The 15,635-nt window shown below is 54.8% G+C and overlaps 5 protein-coding genes across 5 annotated transcripts; 2 read left to right on the top strand and 3 right to left on the bottom strand.

The window, feature by feature from the left end:
• Positions 1–371: 371 nt before the first annotated feature.
• On the top strand, positions 372–2,051 carry CPAR01_01280 (mitochondrial-processing peptidase subunit beta; the record flags this gene model as incomplete). The annotated part of the gene is made up of 5 exons (XM_060485569.1): positions 372–524; positions 613–738; positions 796–873; positions 929–1,614; positions 1,664–2,051. 5 exons carry the CDS (start codon positions 372–374, stop codon positions 2,049–2,051), a joined length of 1,431 nt encoding a protein of 476 aa, XP_060356426.1.
• Positions 2,052–3,155: 1,104 nt separating this feature from the next.
• Positions 3,156–5,813, bottom strand: CPAR01_01279 (histidine biosynthesis trifunctional protein; the record flags this gene model as incomplete). Its single annotated transcript, XM_060485568.1, has 2 exons — positions 3,156–3,349; positions 3,407–5,813. The coding sequence occupies 2 exons, from the start codon at positions 5,811–5,813 to the stop codon at positions 3,156–3,158; spliced, it is 2,601 nt and encodes an 866-aa protein (XP_060356425.1).
• An 895-nt stretch (positions 5,814–6,708) lies between these two features.
• On the top strand, positions 6,709–7,638 carry CPAR01_01278 (transcription initiation factor TFIID subunit 9; the record flags this gene model as incomplete). Its single annotated transcript, XM_060485567.1, has 1 exon — positions 6,709–7,638. The coding sequence occupies one exon, from the start codon at positions 6,709–6,711 to the stop codon at positions 7,636–7,638; it is 930 nt and encodes a 309-aa protein (XP_060356424.1).
• Positions 7,639–8,333: 695 nt separating this feature from the next.
• Positions 8,334–10,720, bottom strand: CPAR01_01277 (uncharacterized protein; the record flags this gene model as incomplete). Its single annotated transcript, XM_060485566.1, has 2 exons — positions 8,334–10,195; positions 10,261–10,720. The coding sequence occupies 2 exons, from the start codon at positions 10,718–10,720 to the stop codon at positions 8,334–8,336; spliced, it is 2,322 nt and encodes a 773-aa protein (XP_060356423.1).
• Positions 10,721–13,839: 3,119 nt separating this feature from the next.
• On the bottom strand, positions 13,840–15,414 carry CPAR01_01276 (UTP-glucose-1-phosphate uridylyltransferase; the record flags this gene model as incomplete). The annotated part of the gene is made up of 2 exons (XM_060485565.1): positions 13,840–13,908; positions 13,966–15,414. 2 exons carry the CDS (start codon positions 15,412–15,414, stop codon positions 13,840–13,842), a joined length of 1,518 nt encoding a protein of 505 aa, XP_060356422.1.
• Between the last annotated feature and the right edge of the window lie 221 nt (positions 15,415–15,635).

The following is a 15,635-nucleotide window of genomic DNA, read 5'->3' as shown; positions in this document are numbered from 1 at the left end:
CTCAAACAAGACAAGAATCGAGGTGTGAAATGCCACGAAGGCAGGCTCAATCAAGTTCTCTAAGCTAGTGTAAGCTGATTTCTCACAATTGTTCTTTAGCTGCTTCCGGGTAAAATAAGTCAATGACAAAATAAAAGATAAATTGAACACACGGTGGATCTGGTGGTGCCAGGATACTGGGGCCTCAGATTAGTTACGTACCTCCTCTGATTGGCTCCAGTTGCTGGGCCGGGGCATTCCGGAAGCCGATTTCGCGCCTCGATTCCAAGGCACACACAGCCTTTCGAAAGGCGAAAGCTTTCTGAGCCGAAACCTCATCGAAAGATTTCATCAAACACCTCATATCACTCCCCATCCTCCACAACTCCGCCATGGCGTCCCGGAGACTAGCTTTGAACCTCTCGCAGGGGCTGCGAAGCCGGGCTGCTCTTTCCAGAGCGAGCCCAATTACCCGGGGCTTCGCTACGCCTTCCAACACCCCCTTCGGCAAGACTCAGACGACAACATTGAAGAATGGACTGACGGTATGCAATCCCAATCTACCCATCCGCTATATGGCTCAATTGGCCTCGAAAACCGCGTCGCGAATTCCATCTGACAGTTGAGATTTAGGTCGCCACCGACTACTCGCCCTTCGCCCAGACCTCGACCGTCGGCGTGTGGATTGACGCCGGCTCAAGGGCTGAGACCGACGAGACCAATGGCACCGCACACTTCCTCGAGCACCTTGCCTTCAAGGTAGGCCAAACAGTGACGACAATGCGATGAGATACACCTGCTGATGCGAATATTCAGGGCACCACAAACCGGACGCAGCAGCAGCTCGAGCTCGAGATCGAGAACATGGGTGGTCACTTGAACGCCTACACCTCGGTTCGTTCCCGTCGACCGAAATCATCAAAATTTCCTCCCATTGACATTGAAACAGCGCGAAAACACCGTCTACTTCGCCAAGGCCTTCAACTCCGACGTTCCCCAGACTGTCGACATTCTTGCCGACATTCTCCAGAACTCCAAGCTCGAGGAGTCCGCCATCGAGCGTGAGCGCGATGTCATTCTCCGCGAGTCCGAGGAGGTCGAGAAGCAGATGGAGGAGGTCGTCTTTGACCACCTTCACGCCACCGCCTTCCAGCACCAGCCCCTTGGCCGCACCATCCTTGGTCCCCGCGAGAACATCCGTGACATCACCCGCACCGAGCTCACCAACTACATCAAGAACAACTACACTGCCGACCGCATGGTTCTTGTTGGCGCTGGTGGTATCCCCCACGAGAAGCTCGTTGAGCTCGCCGAGAAGAACTTCAGCGGCCTCCCGACTTCCGGCCCCCAGACCTCGGCCTACCTCCTGTCCAAGCAGAAGGCCGACTTCATCGGATCTGATGTCCGTGTCCGTGACGACAACATCCCCACCGCCAACATCGCCATTGCCGTTGAGGGTGTCAGCTGGAACGACGACGACTACTACACCGCCCTCGTCGCCCAGGCCATTGTCGGCAACTACGACAAGGCTATCGGCAACGCCGCTCACCAGGGCAGCAAGCTCAGCGGTTTCGTTCACAAGCACGATATTGCCAACAGCTTCATGAGCTTCTCCACCAGCTACAGCGACACTGGGTAAGTAGCTTCCACGCAGTAAGGAGGAGGAATTGCTAACACATCCTAGTCTCTGGGGTATCTACCTCGTCACCGACAAGCACGACCGCATCGACGATCTCGTCTACTTCGCCCAGCGCGAGTGGATGCGCCTTGCCCGCAACGTCAGTGAGGCCGAGACCGAGCGCGCCAAGGCTCAGCTCAAGGCCTCCATTCTCCTCTCCCTTGACGGCACCACCGCCATTGCTGAGGACATTGGTCGCCAGCTCGTCACCACCGGCCGCCGCGCCAGCCCCGCCGAGATTGAGCGCACCATTGACGCCATCACCGAGAAGGACGTTATGGACTTTGCCAGCAGGAAGCTTTGGGATCAGGACATTGCCATCTCCGCCGTCGGAAGCATCGAGGGTCTCTTTGACTACTCCAGACTCAGGGCCACGATGAAGCCCAAGTACTAAATGTGTGGTTTTTGGCGATTTCCGGGAGATTAGGGTATAGAGTGTATGAGATACCGTTACAGGCAGGCTAGTGTATCATAAAGACTTCCCTTGTTCATATGTCTGTGACAACCGCAAGCTTAGCACCTTGACGACCTAATTTTACTATGTACTTTTGTAAGCATCCAACACTTTTGGTTTAAACCTGGACTCGATGAGACTTGCAGAGCATAACGTGACGAGGCCTGACCCTGATTGCACCCCTACTTTCTACTGTGAGGAGACCCCTTAGCAACATTGCCGCTTCCGTCTCAGCATTAAATATTTGCGTTGAGATGAGTAGTAGAAGACGGGGCCCAGCGGACGTTGTAGTTGGTCCTGACGGTCTTGACTGGGTTCATCAAAATGAACTCGAAGTGACAGAAACCCTGATTCGTCACTAAATGGCTAAGGCAAGGGAGGATGACCGCCCCGGGGGAAGCCGAAAGAGAAGATTAAGCCACGTTTGAGTATTCCGACATCGCTATCTTCTCCAGCCGCGGTTCAAAGTTCCAGCTAGAAGTAAACTCATCTTTTCCTCGTCCCTAGATTAAGCTCGTAAGTCGACAGGGTGAGGTCGGACCGAGATGGGAAAGCTGTTTCCCCCCGAAATACTGTCATCCGCTTAGTTGTGCTATTGCAGAGGCAGTGTTCATGCCTCGGGGGCTCACACTTAGCAAGACCTTGATGCAATTCTTGCAAATAGACGAGTGTCAGGTCTTTCTATAGGTACGTAGCTCCGGAGTCATATCCTGCTACATCATGACCGTCTTCTAACAAGTCTTCGACATGTACGTTGAAATGGGATGGGTGCAAAAGAATGTTGATGGCTAAGCGGACTGAGAGTGAATGATATGACAAAGGACGGCGTCACTGCGCGGTCTGAAATACTTGTCACCATCTCAGAGACAAAATAGGTCACGAATATGCTCAGCATTGGATTCCAATATAAGAAGGTTTTTCTTTTTCTCTACATGTCCAATGACATTTTTGGTATAACTACATAAAATCATAAAACCCCCCTTGCCATTCATCCAATAATCTTGACTTTTCTTTTTGATGGTCAACGTCAAAAATCGAATGCACTTATTTACGGTTCATGTGGTCGATGCGGATCTCGACGGCTCTGCGGTGAGCCTCGAGAGCCTCCGTCTTGGCGAGCTGCATGACGGACTCGCCGACGTTGCGCAGGCCCTCGGCCGTCAGGTTGGAGCTGGTGATGTGCTTCACAAAGGAGGCGAGGTTGACGCCAGAGTACTGCTTGGCGTATCCGTAGGTCGCTGGAATCATCGGTCAGTCATGGGATATCTTTCATCGTTGATGTGGGTAGGACTTACGCAGAGAGTGGTTGACGCCAGCAGAGTAGTCGCCGACACTCTCGGGGGTCCACTCGCCGATGAAGACGGAGCCGGCGTTCATGACCTTCTCCGTCACCTTTTCGGCATCGTTGATTTGGAGAATCAAGTGCTCGGGCGCGTAGTCGTTGCTGATGCGCATGGCCTCGTCCACGGTCTTGACCTGGATGGTGACCGAGTGGGCAATGGCGCCGCGAACAATGTCGACACGAGGCAGGGCCATGGCCTGGTTGTGCAGCTCATCCTCGATGGCCTGGAGCTGCTGCTCGTTCAGGTCAATGGCAATCAGAATGACTTGACTGTCAACGCCGTGCTCGGCCTGTGACAGCAGATCGGACGCGACAAAGGCGGGGTTGGAGTCCTTGTCGGCGATGACGAGAACCTCGGAGGGGCCGGCCGGCATGTCGATGCTGACACCGGCGTTGGTGTCGTTGCTGACGTACATCTTGGCCGCTGTGACAAACTGATTTCCGGGTCCGAGGATCTTATCGACCTTTGTCACGCTCTCGGTGCCGTACGCCATGGCGGCGACGGCCTGGGCGCCTCCAGCGAGGACGATGCTCTCGGCGCCCACCTTGTGAGCGACGTAGACAATCTCAGGGGTTAGGCTACCGTCGGCGCGAGGAGGCGAGGCGAAGACAATCTTTTGGCAGCCGGCGACCATGGCGGGGACACCGAGCATGAGAGCAGTAGAAGGGAGAACGGCAGTCCCACCAGGGACGTAAAGACCAACCCTCTCGATGGGACGAGAGAAGCGGCTGCAAACCACGCCGGGCATGGTCTCGACCTTCAGGGGCTTGTCCTCCTTCTGAGCGGCGTGGAACTTGCGAATGTTCTCAAAGGAAATGTCAATGGCCTTGGTTGATTCGGGAGAGAGCTGCATGGCCTCCTTGGGGAAGGGAGCCTTAAGCACAGGGGAGGTGAGTGATGTCGCCTTCTCGAACTTGTGTGTGTAGGACAGAACAGCCTTGTCGCCTCCGTTGCGAACCTCGTCAATGATGGGCCTGACGATGTTCAGGATGGCGTCGGGTGACTTCTGTGAGGGGCGCTTCAGCACCTCGTCAATCTCAGCGGCGGAAGAGCTGGACAGGTCGAAGCGGCGCATCGATATTCTCTCAGACTTCTCAGCCTTTGCTGTTGGTGCCGGTGCCGGCGCCGCTGCAGGGGCGGGTGCTGTGGTAGTCTTGATGCCCTCCTTCTCAGCCCACTTGCCCTTGGCATCTCCCGTCCTCCTCTTGACCTTGAATGCCTTGGCATCCAAATTTCTCTCAATGTCAGCGAGGCTAACGCCGGCGCTGACAGCTTTTGTGAGAGCAAAGTAAATCAAGTCGGCAGCCTCAAAGGCAACCTCTTGGGGAGTCTTTGCGTCACAGAGCTCCTCGGCCTCCTCCATAATCTTGGCTCGCAGAAGCTTCTCGTCGGAGAACAAGCGAGCAGTGTAAGAGCCCGCGGGCGCGGACTTCTTGCGAGACTGCAACGTCTGTTCGAGTCTAGGGATACCGTTCAGGTCACCGAAGCAGCCGTGCTGATCCAGGTGGCAGAAACCGCCAGTCTGCTTGACGACGAACTTTAACGTGTCATTATCGCAGTCCAGGGCGATGCGGATGAGCTCCTGGGTGTCACCGGACGTGGCACCCTTTACCCAGAGACCACGCTTGCGGCTCTGGTAGACGCCAGCCCTGGTCCGCAGGGCCTCTCCGACGCTCTCTGCACTGCTGTAGGCGAGGCCCATCGCGGTGCCAGACTCGTCGCACACGACGGTGGGGATCAGGCCATCCGGCCGGTCCGACTTCCAGAATGAAGCAATGAGCTTGGAAAGGGAAAGCTTCTTGGACTCCTCCTTGCTGGCCGTCAGACCGTCAGACGGCAGAACCGGGATGGCGTTGCATTGCTTGGCGATATCGACAAAGTGCTCGAGGTTGCTCTCGGGCACGGGCTTGATGAACAGGTTCGGGAGCTTCTCCACCTTGCAGTGCTCGATGAAGGAGCCCAGGTTACAGAGGGTAGGATCAAAGTCTTTGACGAGGACGGCGTGCTTGGAGGCGGGCTTCGTCGTGACATCGTCGGTGGTGAGAATGGAGCCCACACGGGATCCGAACTCCTCGTACTGAGCGAGACTCTCGGGAGAGACGAAGACCATGCGGGCGCCGGCATCGAGCAGGGAGACTACATCGTCCTTTGCTGTGATACCCGTGACGTCAAAGTAGCCGCGGAATTCTGCGTTGTGCTGCTTCAGAAAGCTGTGAAACTTGTCCAGGGTCTGGTCGTTGGCCTCGAAGAAGGGGGCTCCGAGGATCGAGACTTGCTCGCGGTCGAGGCCATCCAGTTTGGCCAGGCCGGGCGGAACGGCCACACTGATAAGGAAAGGGAAGGGTAGTGTTGTTTCCATGGCCGTTCTTATTGTGTGTATGTTGTTGGATATGGATGTGTAACGTATGAGGGGGAGGGGTAATCTTGTAGGTATGCTCTCTCTTATCTCTCTCTCACTCGCATGGAAGTCAAAAGAGCCCAATAGGAGGGTAGCGTTGAGAAATGAGGCAACAATAGGAAATGAAGTTGCCAAAAGGATCAATTGAGGAAAGTGGAATGTCACTTGTTTATCGAGATACGGTAGACAACCCACTGTGACTCAATTCATTCAGGGAAAGGGAACCGCCACTAAAAAGTAAAAAATCCTCAGAGTGTGACACCACCACTCTAGCCATGTCCTGCATCGGCGGGTGTGGTGGTGGGGCAGAACAATTACCACGCAGCAGAATTGCCCCTCCATGCAAGTTTTTGGAGGTCATCCAATCCACGCCCTGCCGATTTGCCCGTCAGACACCCCGGTCCATGTGGGATTAAGCTGTGGTCAGTGCGCTAGGATTCTGGCGATGGAACGGATCAACAAAAGTCCCGTCAAGAATTCGGAGCTGAGGTGAGGTGCAGATGGGCAACTCAGGTCCTCACGCTCGACGCGCCAGGTAGGTAGCTCTTTCCGCGATCTAACCAGCCAACTACCTCCCCTAACCTTGATACCCCCGACTTTCCGGCCCCGCCTTCCCATTCGAACCCTCGCGAGCCTTATAAACGATCTTACGAGCTACATCAATTCGTCTGGGTGACTTTCCAACCCCACGCACCATCTGCACAAAACCGACAGCTACTATTTAGTCGCGTTGACGATCGTTAATCCTCGAACGGTGTCCCAAACGGGGATATGCCATCCCGCCATCAAACCCTCATTAATACTTCATAACGAGATAATACCATAGCCGCCACGAGCACGACACGACACCGCAATCATGGCTTCGCAATCCGCTGACCCGCAAACCAACGGCGTGCCCCCCTCCTCAGGCGCCTCAGCCTCGCAAACCGCACCGAACACCCAAGCAACAGCAACGACGTCAACAGCAGGCTCTCAACCCCCATCCCAAACCCAACCGACCCAGTCCTCATCCACCCAACAAACCTCACAGCCATCACAACAAAATGCGCAACAGGGCGGCCAACAACAACAGCAGCAGCAGCAACAATCATCAAACCCTCTAGCCCCCAATGCCTCGGCCCCGCGACCCCGCGACTCCCGCATGATAGAACTCCTCCTCACCTCCCAGGGCGTCACATCGTACGAGTCCCGCGTGCCCCTCCTCCTCCTCGACTTCGCCTACCGCCACACCTCGAGCATCCTCTCCGACGCAATCTACCTCTCAGCGGACCCCTACACCTCCCAAGCCGGCAGTAAAGCATCAGGCGGCGGCGGCGGCGCGGGCTCGATCCCCGGCGCGGCAGGCGACGCCGCTGTCACGGCCAACGCCGTCAAGCTCGCCATCGCCGCCAGGCTGGGCTACCAGTTCCGCGGGGGCGGCGGCGCCGGCGGCGTCAGCAAGGACTGGCTGCAGGAGCTCGCGCGCGAGCGTAACAAGACGGCGCTGCCCAAGGTCGCGCAGAACGAGTGGGGTCTCAGGTTGCCGAGCGAACGTTTTGTTCTGAGCGGCGTCAGCTGGGGTCTCAAGGAAGCGTGGGAGGAAGCCGGGATGGAAGAGGACGAAGACGAAGACGACGAGGACGGTGCTGCTGCTGCACCGGGCGGTGACGGGGCGATGGAGGGCGTCGAGGCGACGAATGCGACGGCGGAAGAGGATATCGGCGGCGATGGCGTCGAGGGCGGCACAATGGAGGACGTGTTTGGCAAGGACGTGGACGAGGATGCGGAGATGGAGGGCACTTCTTAGGACTCGGGCCACTCGGTGAAATCGGAGAACTCGGAGTCCACAATGGACGTACTTCACGGACAGGTGCCTAATGGCAGGGTGAATGAGGGACCTTGGCAGTAACGGCGACTAAAACTACCATGGTTTGAGGGCTTTTTATGGTACAGGGAGAAAGCATCAGGATTTGAAGCCTAGGTCGCCACGAATACATATTTGGTTTGTGGTCGATTAGACGCGCAATGATATAATTTCTTGCCCTCAACGTCCGGCGGAGGAACAAGAGGCTCTCTGGGCGTCATATCCGCCTCTCCGGAGACGAGCCCAAGAGGATGCCGCCGCCCAGAACCTGGGTTTGCTGGGAAAATTCGATGCATGGCTAGTCTGCAATAGAGATGAAAATCAAGACAATCACAAGTATCCCACAAGTATCATGAACCAGAATAACGGCAGAGTTGAGTGATGTAGCGTCTTTTGCAAGATCACTATCGAGTGAGATATCAAAGTCCAAACGCCTCCCGCTATGCAAACGCAACACTTCCCTTCCTGGAAACCTAAACCCCCCAAACCCGTCCCGTCAACCATGCTCGTAACCACCAAGCCATCTTCTGAAAACTCCCGGGTCTTGTACAAGAAAAGCGCATCGACACGGAGATATTATTTCGCACCTGCTTTAACATTAGGATTGTAAACCGAAGCCTGTTCCTACTTTTAGCACACTATTTCTGCACGCCTTTTTCAAGGGTGAGATGATTTACCCCAGTGATCAACTCGGCGCCAATGTCTTCCACAAGCATCGTTGGTGCCGGTGTGGAAGACTTGGTTTCCTTGCCGCTGGGCTGAGGCGTTCGCTCGCGTTGCTTTCGCACTTCGAGCTCAGCCATTTCGTCTTCTTCGTCGTCGTCCTCCTCTTCGGCGTCCTCGTCATCGGCGTCATCATCCTCCAGGATGGAGGCGGCCAGCTGGTCGTCGCCGTCGATGCTTCCACTAAGGATGCTCTCGCGTTCATCGCCGTAATCGTCGACCGAGTCTCGGGAAATGTAGCTCTGTCCCATCTCATCACCAATCTCCTCGTCATCGTCAACATCTTCTTCCAGATCAGCTTGCTCATTATCGTCATCTGTATCGCTCGCAGAGAATTCATCCAAATCCAATGGGGTATCTCTCCAATATGAAAAGTCCGTATACTCTTCTCCTCCACCCTTGACCAGAGTGCTGACGGGAGGGAAGAAGTGGTCGACGACCTCATTGATGTTGATGTAACTCAGCTTGAGTTTGTTCAACGTGAGCAAGTCGAGGGAAACCTCAGCGTTGGAGTTGATGGTAAAGATACGTTTCTTGGGAACATCCACCGTCCTGTACGAAATCTGGTCCGTGAGACGGTTTCCAAATCCAGCAAAAAATGGTGTCCGATCAGGGCCGTACAAATTGCGGATATCCCGAAGAGTGGCCATCTTGAAAACTTCGGGTTTCCTGAGGTAGACCTCGCGGCGGAGTGCGGCCATGGTCCGATCTGGGGACAAGATGGTAGGCCCCCGCGGCACCCGGTATTCTCCCTGTTGAATACCGGCGAGATACGCCCTAGTCGTATCGGATTGACCCACTGATCGACTGGTCAGGTACATGATGTTGTATCCGTTTGCGACAATGTCACTGTAGAGTTTGGCTACTCCAGCGTGCGTCCAGTCACGGCCAATCATGTTGAGAACGTGGCCCAGAGCGTCCGACTTGGTAATCGTGCCATCAATGTCCGAGATGACAACGGGCGTCTCATGCCTCCACAAGTACATGTTGGCCTGGCACGTTGCTCTATTGACGGTGAAGCTCATAGTATTCTCTCCAGGCTTCAGACACAGGTCTTTCAGCTGATCACTAGTCAACCTCAACGTCTTTGCGTAATTCAAGTTTGGGTCTCCAGCCGTCGATTGAGGAGGTGTCGTAGGAGGAGTGTGTAGGCCAGATGCACCGGCGTCTGACTCGGTCCTTCGGTGGTTTGGAGGAGGCACGGTGGTAGTCACATCGCTACCGTCGCTCTGGTATCCCGGGTCGGACGCAGCATCCGCCGCGATCACGGAATGGAGGCGGTAGCCAGCTTCCATGGTTTTCTTCTTCGCAGCCTCTTTGGCCTCTTCACTGCTGTAGATCCAGATATTTCCATGCTCGTCCATGCCGAAAAGCGAACCAATATCGTACGGGCCCTCGAGCTCCTCGGAGAGGATCTTTCGCGCAAGAATCTCGGCGCGGAACACATCTTCTTCGTTGCTCTTGAACCCAGTCATGTCAAGCATGAGGTCACCGCTCTCGGTCACATGGCTAGGAATGTTGTTGGCCGATAGCTCCTTGGAAAGCATAAGAGCGCGTTCCAGCGCTTCTTTGGGTGCCAACGGAGGAGGGCTTTGTGATCGCTCGGACATGGCGAAGTCGGTCAGGCCTTCGCCGAATACTCGGTCGCTCGTACGAGCTGATTTGCGCAAGACATCATCGCTGTAAGGGCGCTGGGCGGCTGAGGAATCCCAGTCTTCCGATCGCAGTCGTGCGTGGGATGAAAGGTCAGGGGAGGTTGACAGAGGTGTGTTTAGCCCTATAGCAGTTAGCATTTGCTGCCGTACAGAAGATCAATAAGGGTAGGGCAAGTGAGGGACAAACCATGGGGTCCGGGTCCGAATGTTGCTGCGTGCAGGACAGATGGAGGCGGTCGTCGAGGCTTTGAAGCCTCCGAATCCAGATCCAGAAGCTCTGGCTCCCCGAGTCCAGGCGAAGAGGGATTCTCCGGGTTCAAGGGAGGACTTGACGCTGGGGAGACTAAAGGCGAAGTCTGCAGATCCCTCGGGATAGTATCGCTTGTTTCGAAGACGAAGAAGGCCTCTCCCTCCTCGCCGAGCTTCATGGAATAAGGTTGTTTGACGCCGTTGACCTTGAATTCGACTTTCTTCTCGTAGGGCCTCAGCAGAGAGAACTTTCCGAAGCGCACGTGGAAAGGCGAACAGTTGAGAGAGCCGTCCTCCCGCTCGATGACGATGACATCGATGGCACCACTAAGGGTTGCCGGGTTTATAGAGTTCCATGTCGAAGAGACGGAGGCGCTGAGATTCCGTACGTACTGCATGGCGACTGAGGAGTTGTGTCGCCGTTTGCAACAGGTTGGAGGGCGGGTATCTTGAAGCAGGTGAGCCGGAACGTAGGGACAGAGACGACAGTGGTTTGACTTTCTTGGCCGAGATGTTGTGGTCTCTCGAACCTAGTCAAGGCCGGTAGTCGGGTAGCTGGGTTGAGCTGTGCCGCGAGGTGTGCGGAGGCGAAAGCGTAATTGTTGGGGAAGCTCGTGGATAGTTATTATTGGGATGCAGGGGACGAGGGTGGGAAGGGATATGGGAGGGGCGAAAGAGAGAGCGACAGTGATGTGTGAGTATCCGTAAGTCGATAGAGGCTGACTGAGTTCAAGAGATGCGCGCGCACACAGCTAGGGAGTGGAAGGGGGCTAAGAGTGGTTGTTCGTTCGTTCGTTCGTTCGCTCGCGAGGGATGGGTCGGGCTGAGAGAATCACAGGTAGAAAGGACGCCTGTTTAAGTCGAAGAGGATAGGTACAGTGAATCACGATTAGAGTTTGGGGTTTCGCGGGGTCGGAGGCGAAGGGGAGAAGGGCAAGAAAAGGGCTTAGAAGAGAGGCATTCAAGCAGCCTTTCCTCAGTACATATGTATCCGTATATGCCCACGCTCAGCAGTTCGGTTCGGAGAGGATGGGATGGGATGGTGCAAAGATGACGAAGCTGATTCCTTTGGGGATGGACGACTATTCGTAGACCGGCAGCTGCTGCAGCAGTAAGGTACCTTAGTAGTAGCAGCATAGGCCGGGGAGCTAAAAGGAAAGGCGGCGGCGAGCGGCGCTCGCGGGCGATCCTGAGGAGCGACCTGGACGGGAGTGTGAGGGTGAGGTACGGGGGGAGCAGGACCTGGCGCGGACAGGGGCGGGGGGAAGCAGCAGCCCAGCAGCCAACCCCTGCTCGTTGGTCGCCGGGCCCAACAAGCTACGGCAGGCCAAGGCTGCCCTTTTTTTTTTCCTTCTTTACTTTGCCCGCCTTACCTAACGCTGGCTGCCGCGGATCATGTGAATGTGGACATTGGATTGCATCTGCCCAGCAAAAGGGGAGACCGCCTACGACCATGACCAGAAAAAAAAGATTTCAACCCCCCAAAGGACAACCCCCGGACCACTTTCACCGTTTGGGGAGGAGCGCCACGGCCAAACTACCCCAATGGAAAAAAACAACCCCTGGTCGGCCCAGCTCCTGCTCAGGACTACGGTCCACCACGGCGCGCCGCACTCACCTCACAAATCTCACTGGCATGGACCGCATTTGACCGGGCTCAGGTTCGAAAAAGGGACCATGGACGCTAACATGGCCGCCATTGCCGGCATTGAGAGAATCGGGCGAGAACGATGAGTTGGCCTGGCATTCCGTGGCACGAGGAAAAAGGGCCCGGTACCTTCAGCCGAGGCCTTTCTTCACTCAAGTGGCATGCCTAGGTAATTACCTACTAATAGTTATCCGTACCTTCCAGGTTACTTGGAGGAATCCATTTCTGCAAGTCCACGTTCAATTTGATGGCAACACGATTGAACTACGAAGTGCTTTCTTGAGGTGCCATTCCTCCCTCTGTCCGTGCCTACTGGTTCCTGACTTGAGTACTTCCTCAAAGGTTTCACATGCAGACCGGAACACAATATCAATATCAATATCTTCAGCACCAACTTCTCCCATTTAATTGCCTGCCTACAGATACCTACCTCACCTCACGGAAATACAGAGCAAGCACCCTCGTACTCTGCACAGATCGAATACGACACTCCACACTCCTGTTCCCCCTAGACTGGGCCAGCCGCCTGACTCGGCGGTGTAACTAAAAGTACTCGTGACACATTTTTTCTCTCTTTCTTATTTGCTGGGGACTGAGTTCGTCGCTCTTCTTCCCCCCTCGTCAAATGACAGAAAGAAACCACTGGAGCGAAAACAGTCCAGTCAGACTCTCTGTTTGTCTGCTGATGTCATAACCCAAGAATTTACCCCTCCATCCTCCCAGAAGTCTCTGACCGATTCTCCTTCACCCGACAACACGGAGAGCCAGACGAAACGCCTTCCTTCCCTCCCCACCATTTCTGTCACTGTAACTCAAAAAAAGCCAGGCAACTAAATCTACCACGGTCTGCTCTCCTCTGCCGTTCTTGTCTCCAAAAAGTTTGGGCTTGATCCCATCCTGCCGTCATATCTTCATCACCCGGGCACTTTTCTCCGTTCGTTACCGGTCAAGATGGATCTATCCACCTACTGTGTATTCGTACTTCCCAGGCTTTCCCTCCCCCAGGTCTAGGTACCTGGTTACACCCGCCGAGGAGCCGAGGTCACCTGTGCAAAAAGTTGAAGTGGGCGCATGAATCAATGCCCATGCTCTCCTTTCCCTCTTCCCCTTTGTCCACGGAGTATTCATCTTTTTTCTACTATTCGTTCTCCATAAAATAAATAAAAAAAGAAGAAGAAGAACAAGAGAGAAGAGGCTTCTAGGGTAAATATCCGTAGTTCAGAAGGAGAAACCTCAGTCAAGGGCCCTTCCATGTTGCCTCTCTTTTTTTGGTGTGTGTGCGTTCATCCAATCCCGATTTACATAGATGAAATTTCCCACGCAGCCAAAAGTCCTATTCTCCGGAACTCGGGCACAGTGTGCAAGTCTTTGCAAGCCACCCAATGTCAGGCCTTGGCAGGCATACCCAAACCTTGAGGTGAGTCTAAGGAATTTCCAGATGCCCCTAAGATCTGGATTCGGAATGCTTGGCAACGGTGCAAGGTAAGGTAATCTTGCCGCCCTGCATTCTTTCCCTTTTTTATTACGCCTCCCGTCTGCATTTCATTCGATTGGCTGCCCTGGAGATGTATTCCCTGGTAATAACAAGCAGAACCCGAGAAAAATTGAATCATCAATGTAAGGGGAATGGAACCAGCAACCATGCGTGCTACGATGGTATGAGAAGAATAGTTGGTTGCCGAGGCACAAGAACATTCTTCACTCATTCCAGTTCTAGCTTGGCAACGAATCAATACTTTTATATATGCTCCAGAATTCGAAGCAGCACAGTTCATTGTGCAGCCTTTGGCCTATCAACCCGGATAGTTTATCAAAACCCGCGGTTCGGTCGTAAACGCCTATCATCCCATGTCATTACGCTCTACATATTCACTCCATCTCCAACACGGCAGGAGCCTTGACCTCCTTGCCGCTGAGCTTCTCCAGACCCTCGCCGCCCTATGAACCATGAATATTAGTTTTTGCATACACCATGTCAAGAAAGTGACGACTTACGTAGCTGAAGAGAGGGGAGATCTCGACGCCATCTTCCTCGCTTGCGCCGGTCACAACAGCACCGGCAGCCTCGAGCCAGCGCTTGCCCTGAAGCATGATGTCGCGCTTGCTGGTATCGGGGTCATCCTCTCCCGTGCCGCGGGCATTCTTCAGCGGCGAGAACTCGTCCTCGCGCTTCACCTCCATGGAGGCGAACTTGCTGAGGTCCAGCATGGGGAAGACGTCAAAGACGAACTGCTCCAGCTTGATACCGTTGGGCTTCTCGGGCTTGACAGTCTCGCCGGACTTGAGGTCGGCGTAGGGAATCTTCTTGCGCGCAATGTGGTGGGGAAGCTTGTGCGCCCACTGAGGGATGCTCTCGAGGAAGCGGAAAGAGTAGTAGTGGTTGACAATGTTGGCAGCGCGGAACTTGAGGACTCCGGGCTGCTTAGTATCCTGGGCTTCGGCCGTCTCCTTGTCAATCTCGGAGTATTCGACAACGTCGGGCTTGCCATTCTTGAGCAGAATCAAACCAACAGACTCGGTGGCATTGCGCTTACGCACCACCTTGGTGGTGATGTCGACATCCTTGGATGCCGAGAAACCAATGAAGACGGGGTCGGCGACCTTTACCAGGCAGTTATCGACACAGTAGGCGTGGATGTGCTCAATACCCCTCTTGCGCATATCGCCCATGACGTCTGACACAACCAGCGCCTGGTAGATACCTCCGTTGCCATCAGGGGCAACGGCAACCTTCCCCTTAGACTCGAGCAAAATCTTGCCCTCGTTCGAGATGCAAGGCAAGACACCCTGCTCAAAGATGAAGACGTTGGCCTTGTCAAGGCCAAAGTAATTGTTCTCCTGGAAGTACTTCTCCGTGGGGCCGCGAGTGGGGCCGGAGGTCATGACGTACCACGGCACGACAGCGCTGCTGGTGCCGGCCTTTTTGGCGGCAAGCTCCTGGACCTTACGAATTCGCTCTGCCTGGATCTGGAAGAGTGACTTTTGGCTGGGAAGGCCAATATCGTAGCAGCCCTTGGGTGCTGAGCTGCCCAGTCTGGTGCCCTGACCGCCTGCCATCAGCACAACGGCCACCTTGTTCTGTCCAATCAGTTCGAGACCCGACTGATACCACTTCTCAATGTCTCCGGTCTTAGAATCGAGGATACTGGCGGTGGCAGACTCGGGCAACGGCTCGAGGCCGGATTGCGCGGATACATCTTCTTCGGTCTTGGGAGGGTTCAGAGCGCGGTCGGTGATCTTGTTGATGTGCTCGGGGTCGAAGCCAGACAATTGCTCGAAAAGAGCTGCCTTCTCAGAGGTAGGAAGGTCATCGTAAAAGGTGAAGACGTGGTCTTGTCCAGCTTTGGTGTACTTCTCCTTGAGCTGGGTAAGCTGCTCGGCAGAGGGCTCAGTAGCGGTAGGCTTGCTGGAGCCAATGTTGAGAGCGGACTTGATGGCTTCCATGATGGGCCAGGAGGATATCGCGGTGGAAGAGGTTTCGAGCACGGCGATTAGAGCTAGAGAATGGTCAGAGGACGAGCTGATTTGATAAAAGCTACGATTTCAACGTGGAAATAAACAGGAGAAGCAAAAGGCGGAGTAGAAGCAAACAAGTAAGGTCGCCAGGAAGATAGCTCACCTTACTTGTAGTCCCCGCCGAGGACCCCTCAATGGTCCAAATATAG

The sequence above is a fragment of the Colletotrichum paranaense genome (assembly GCF_030867605.1).
Source record: "Colletotrichum paranaense strain IMI 384185 chromosome Unknown Scaffold_1.1, whole genome shotgun sequence".
Taxonomy (NCBI): Eukaryota; Fungi; Ascomycota; class Sordariomycetes; order Glomerellales; family Glomerellaceae; genus Colletotrichum; species Colletotrichum paranaense.
Note: the sequence above shows the minus strand (reverse complement) of the source record. Positions and strands in the feature narration are given on the sequence as shown.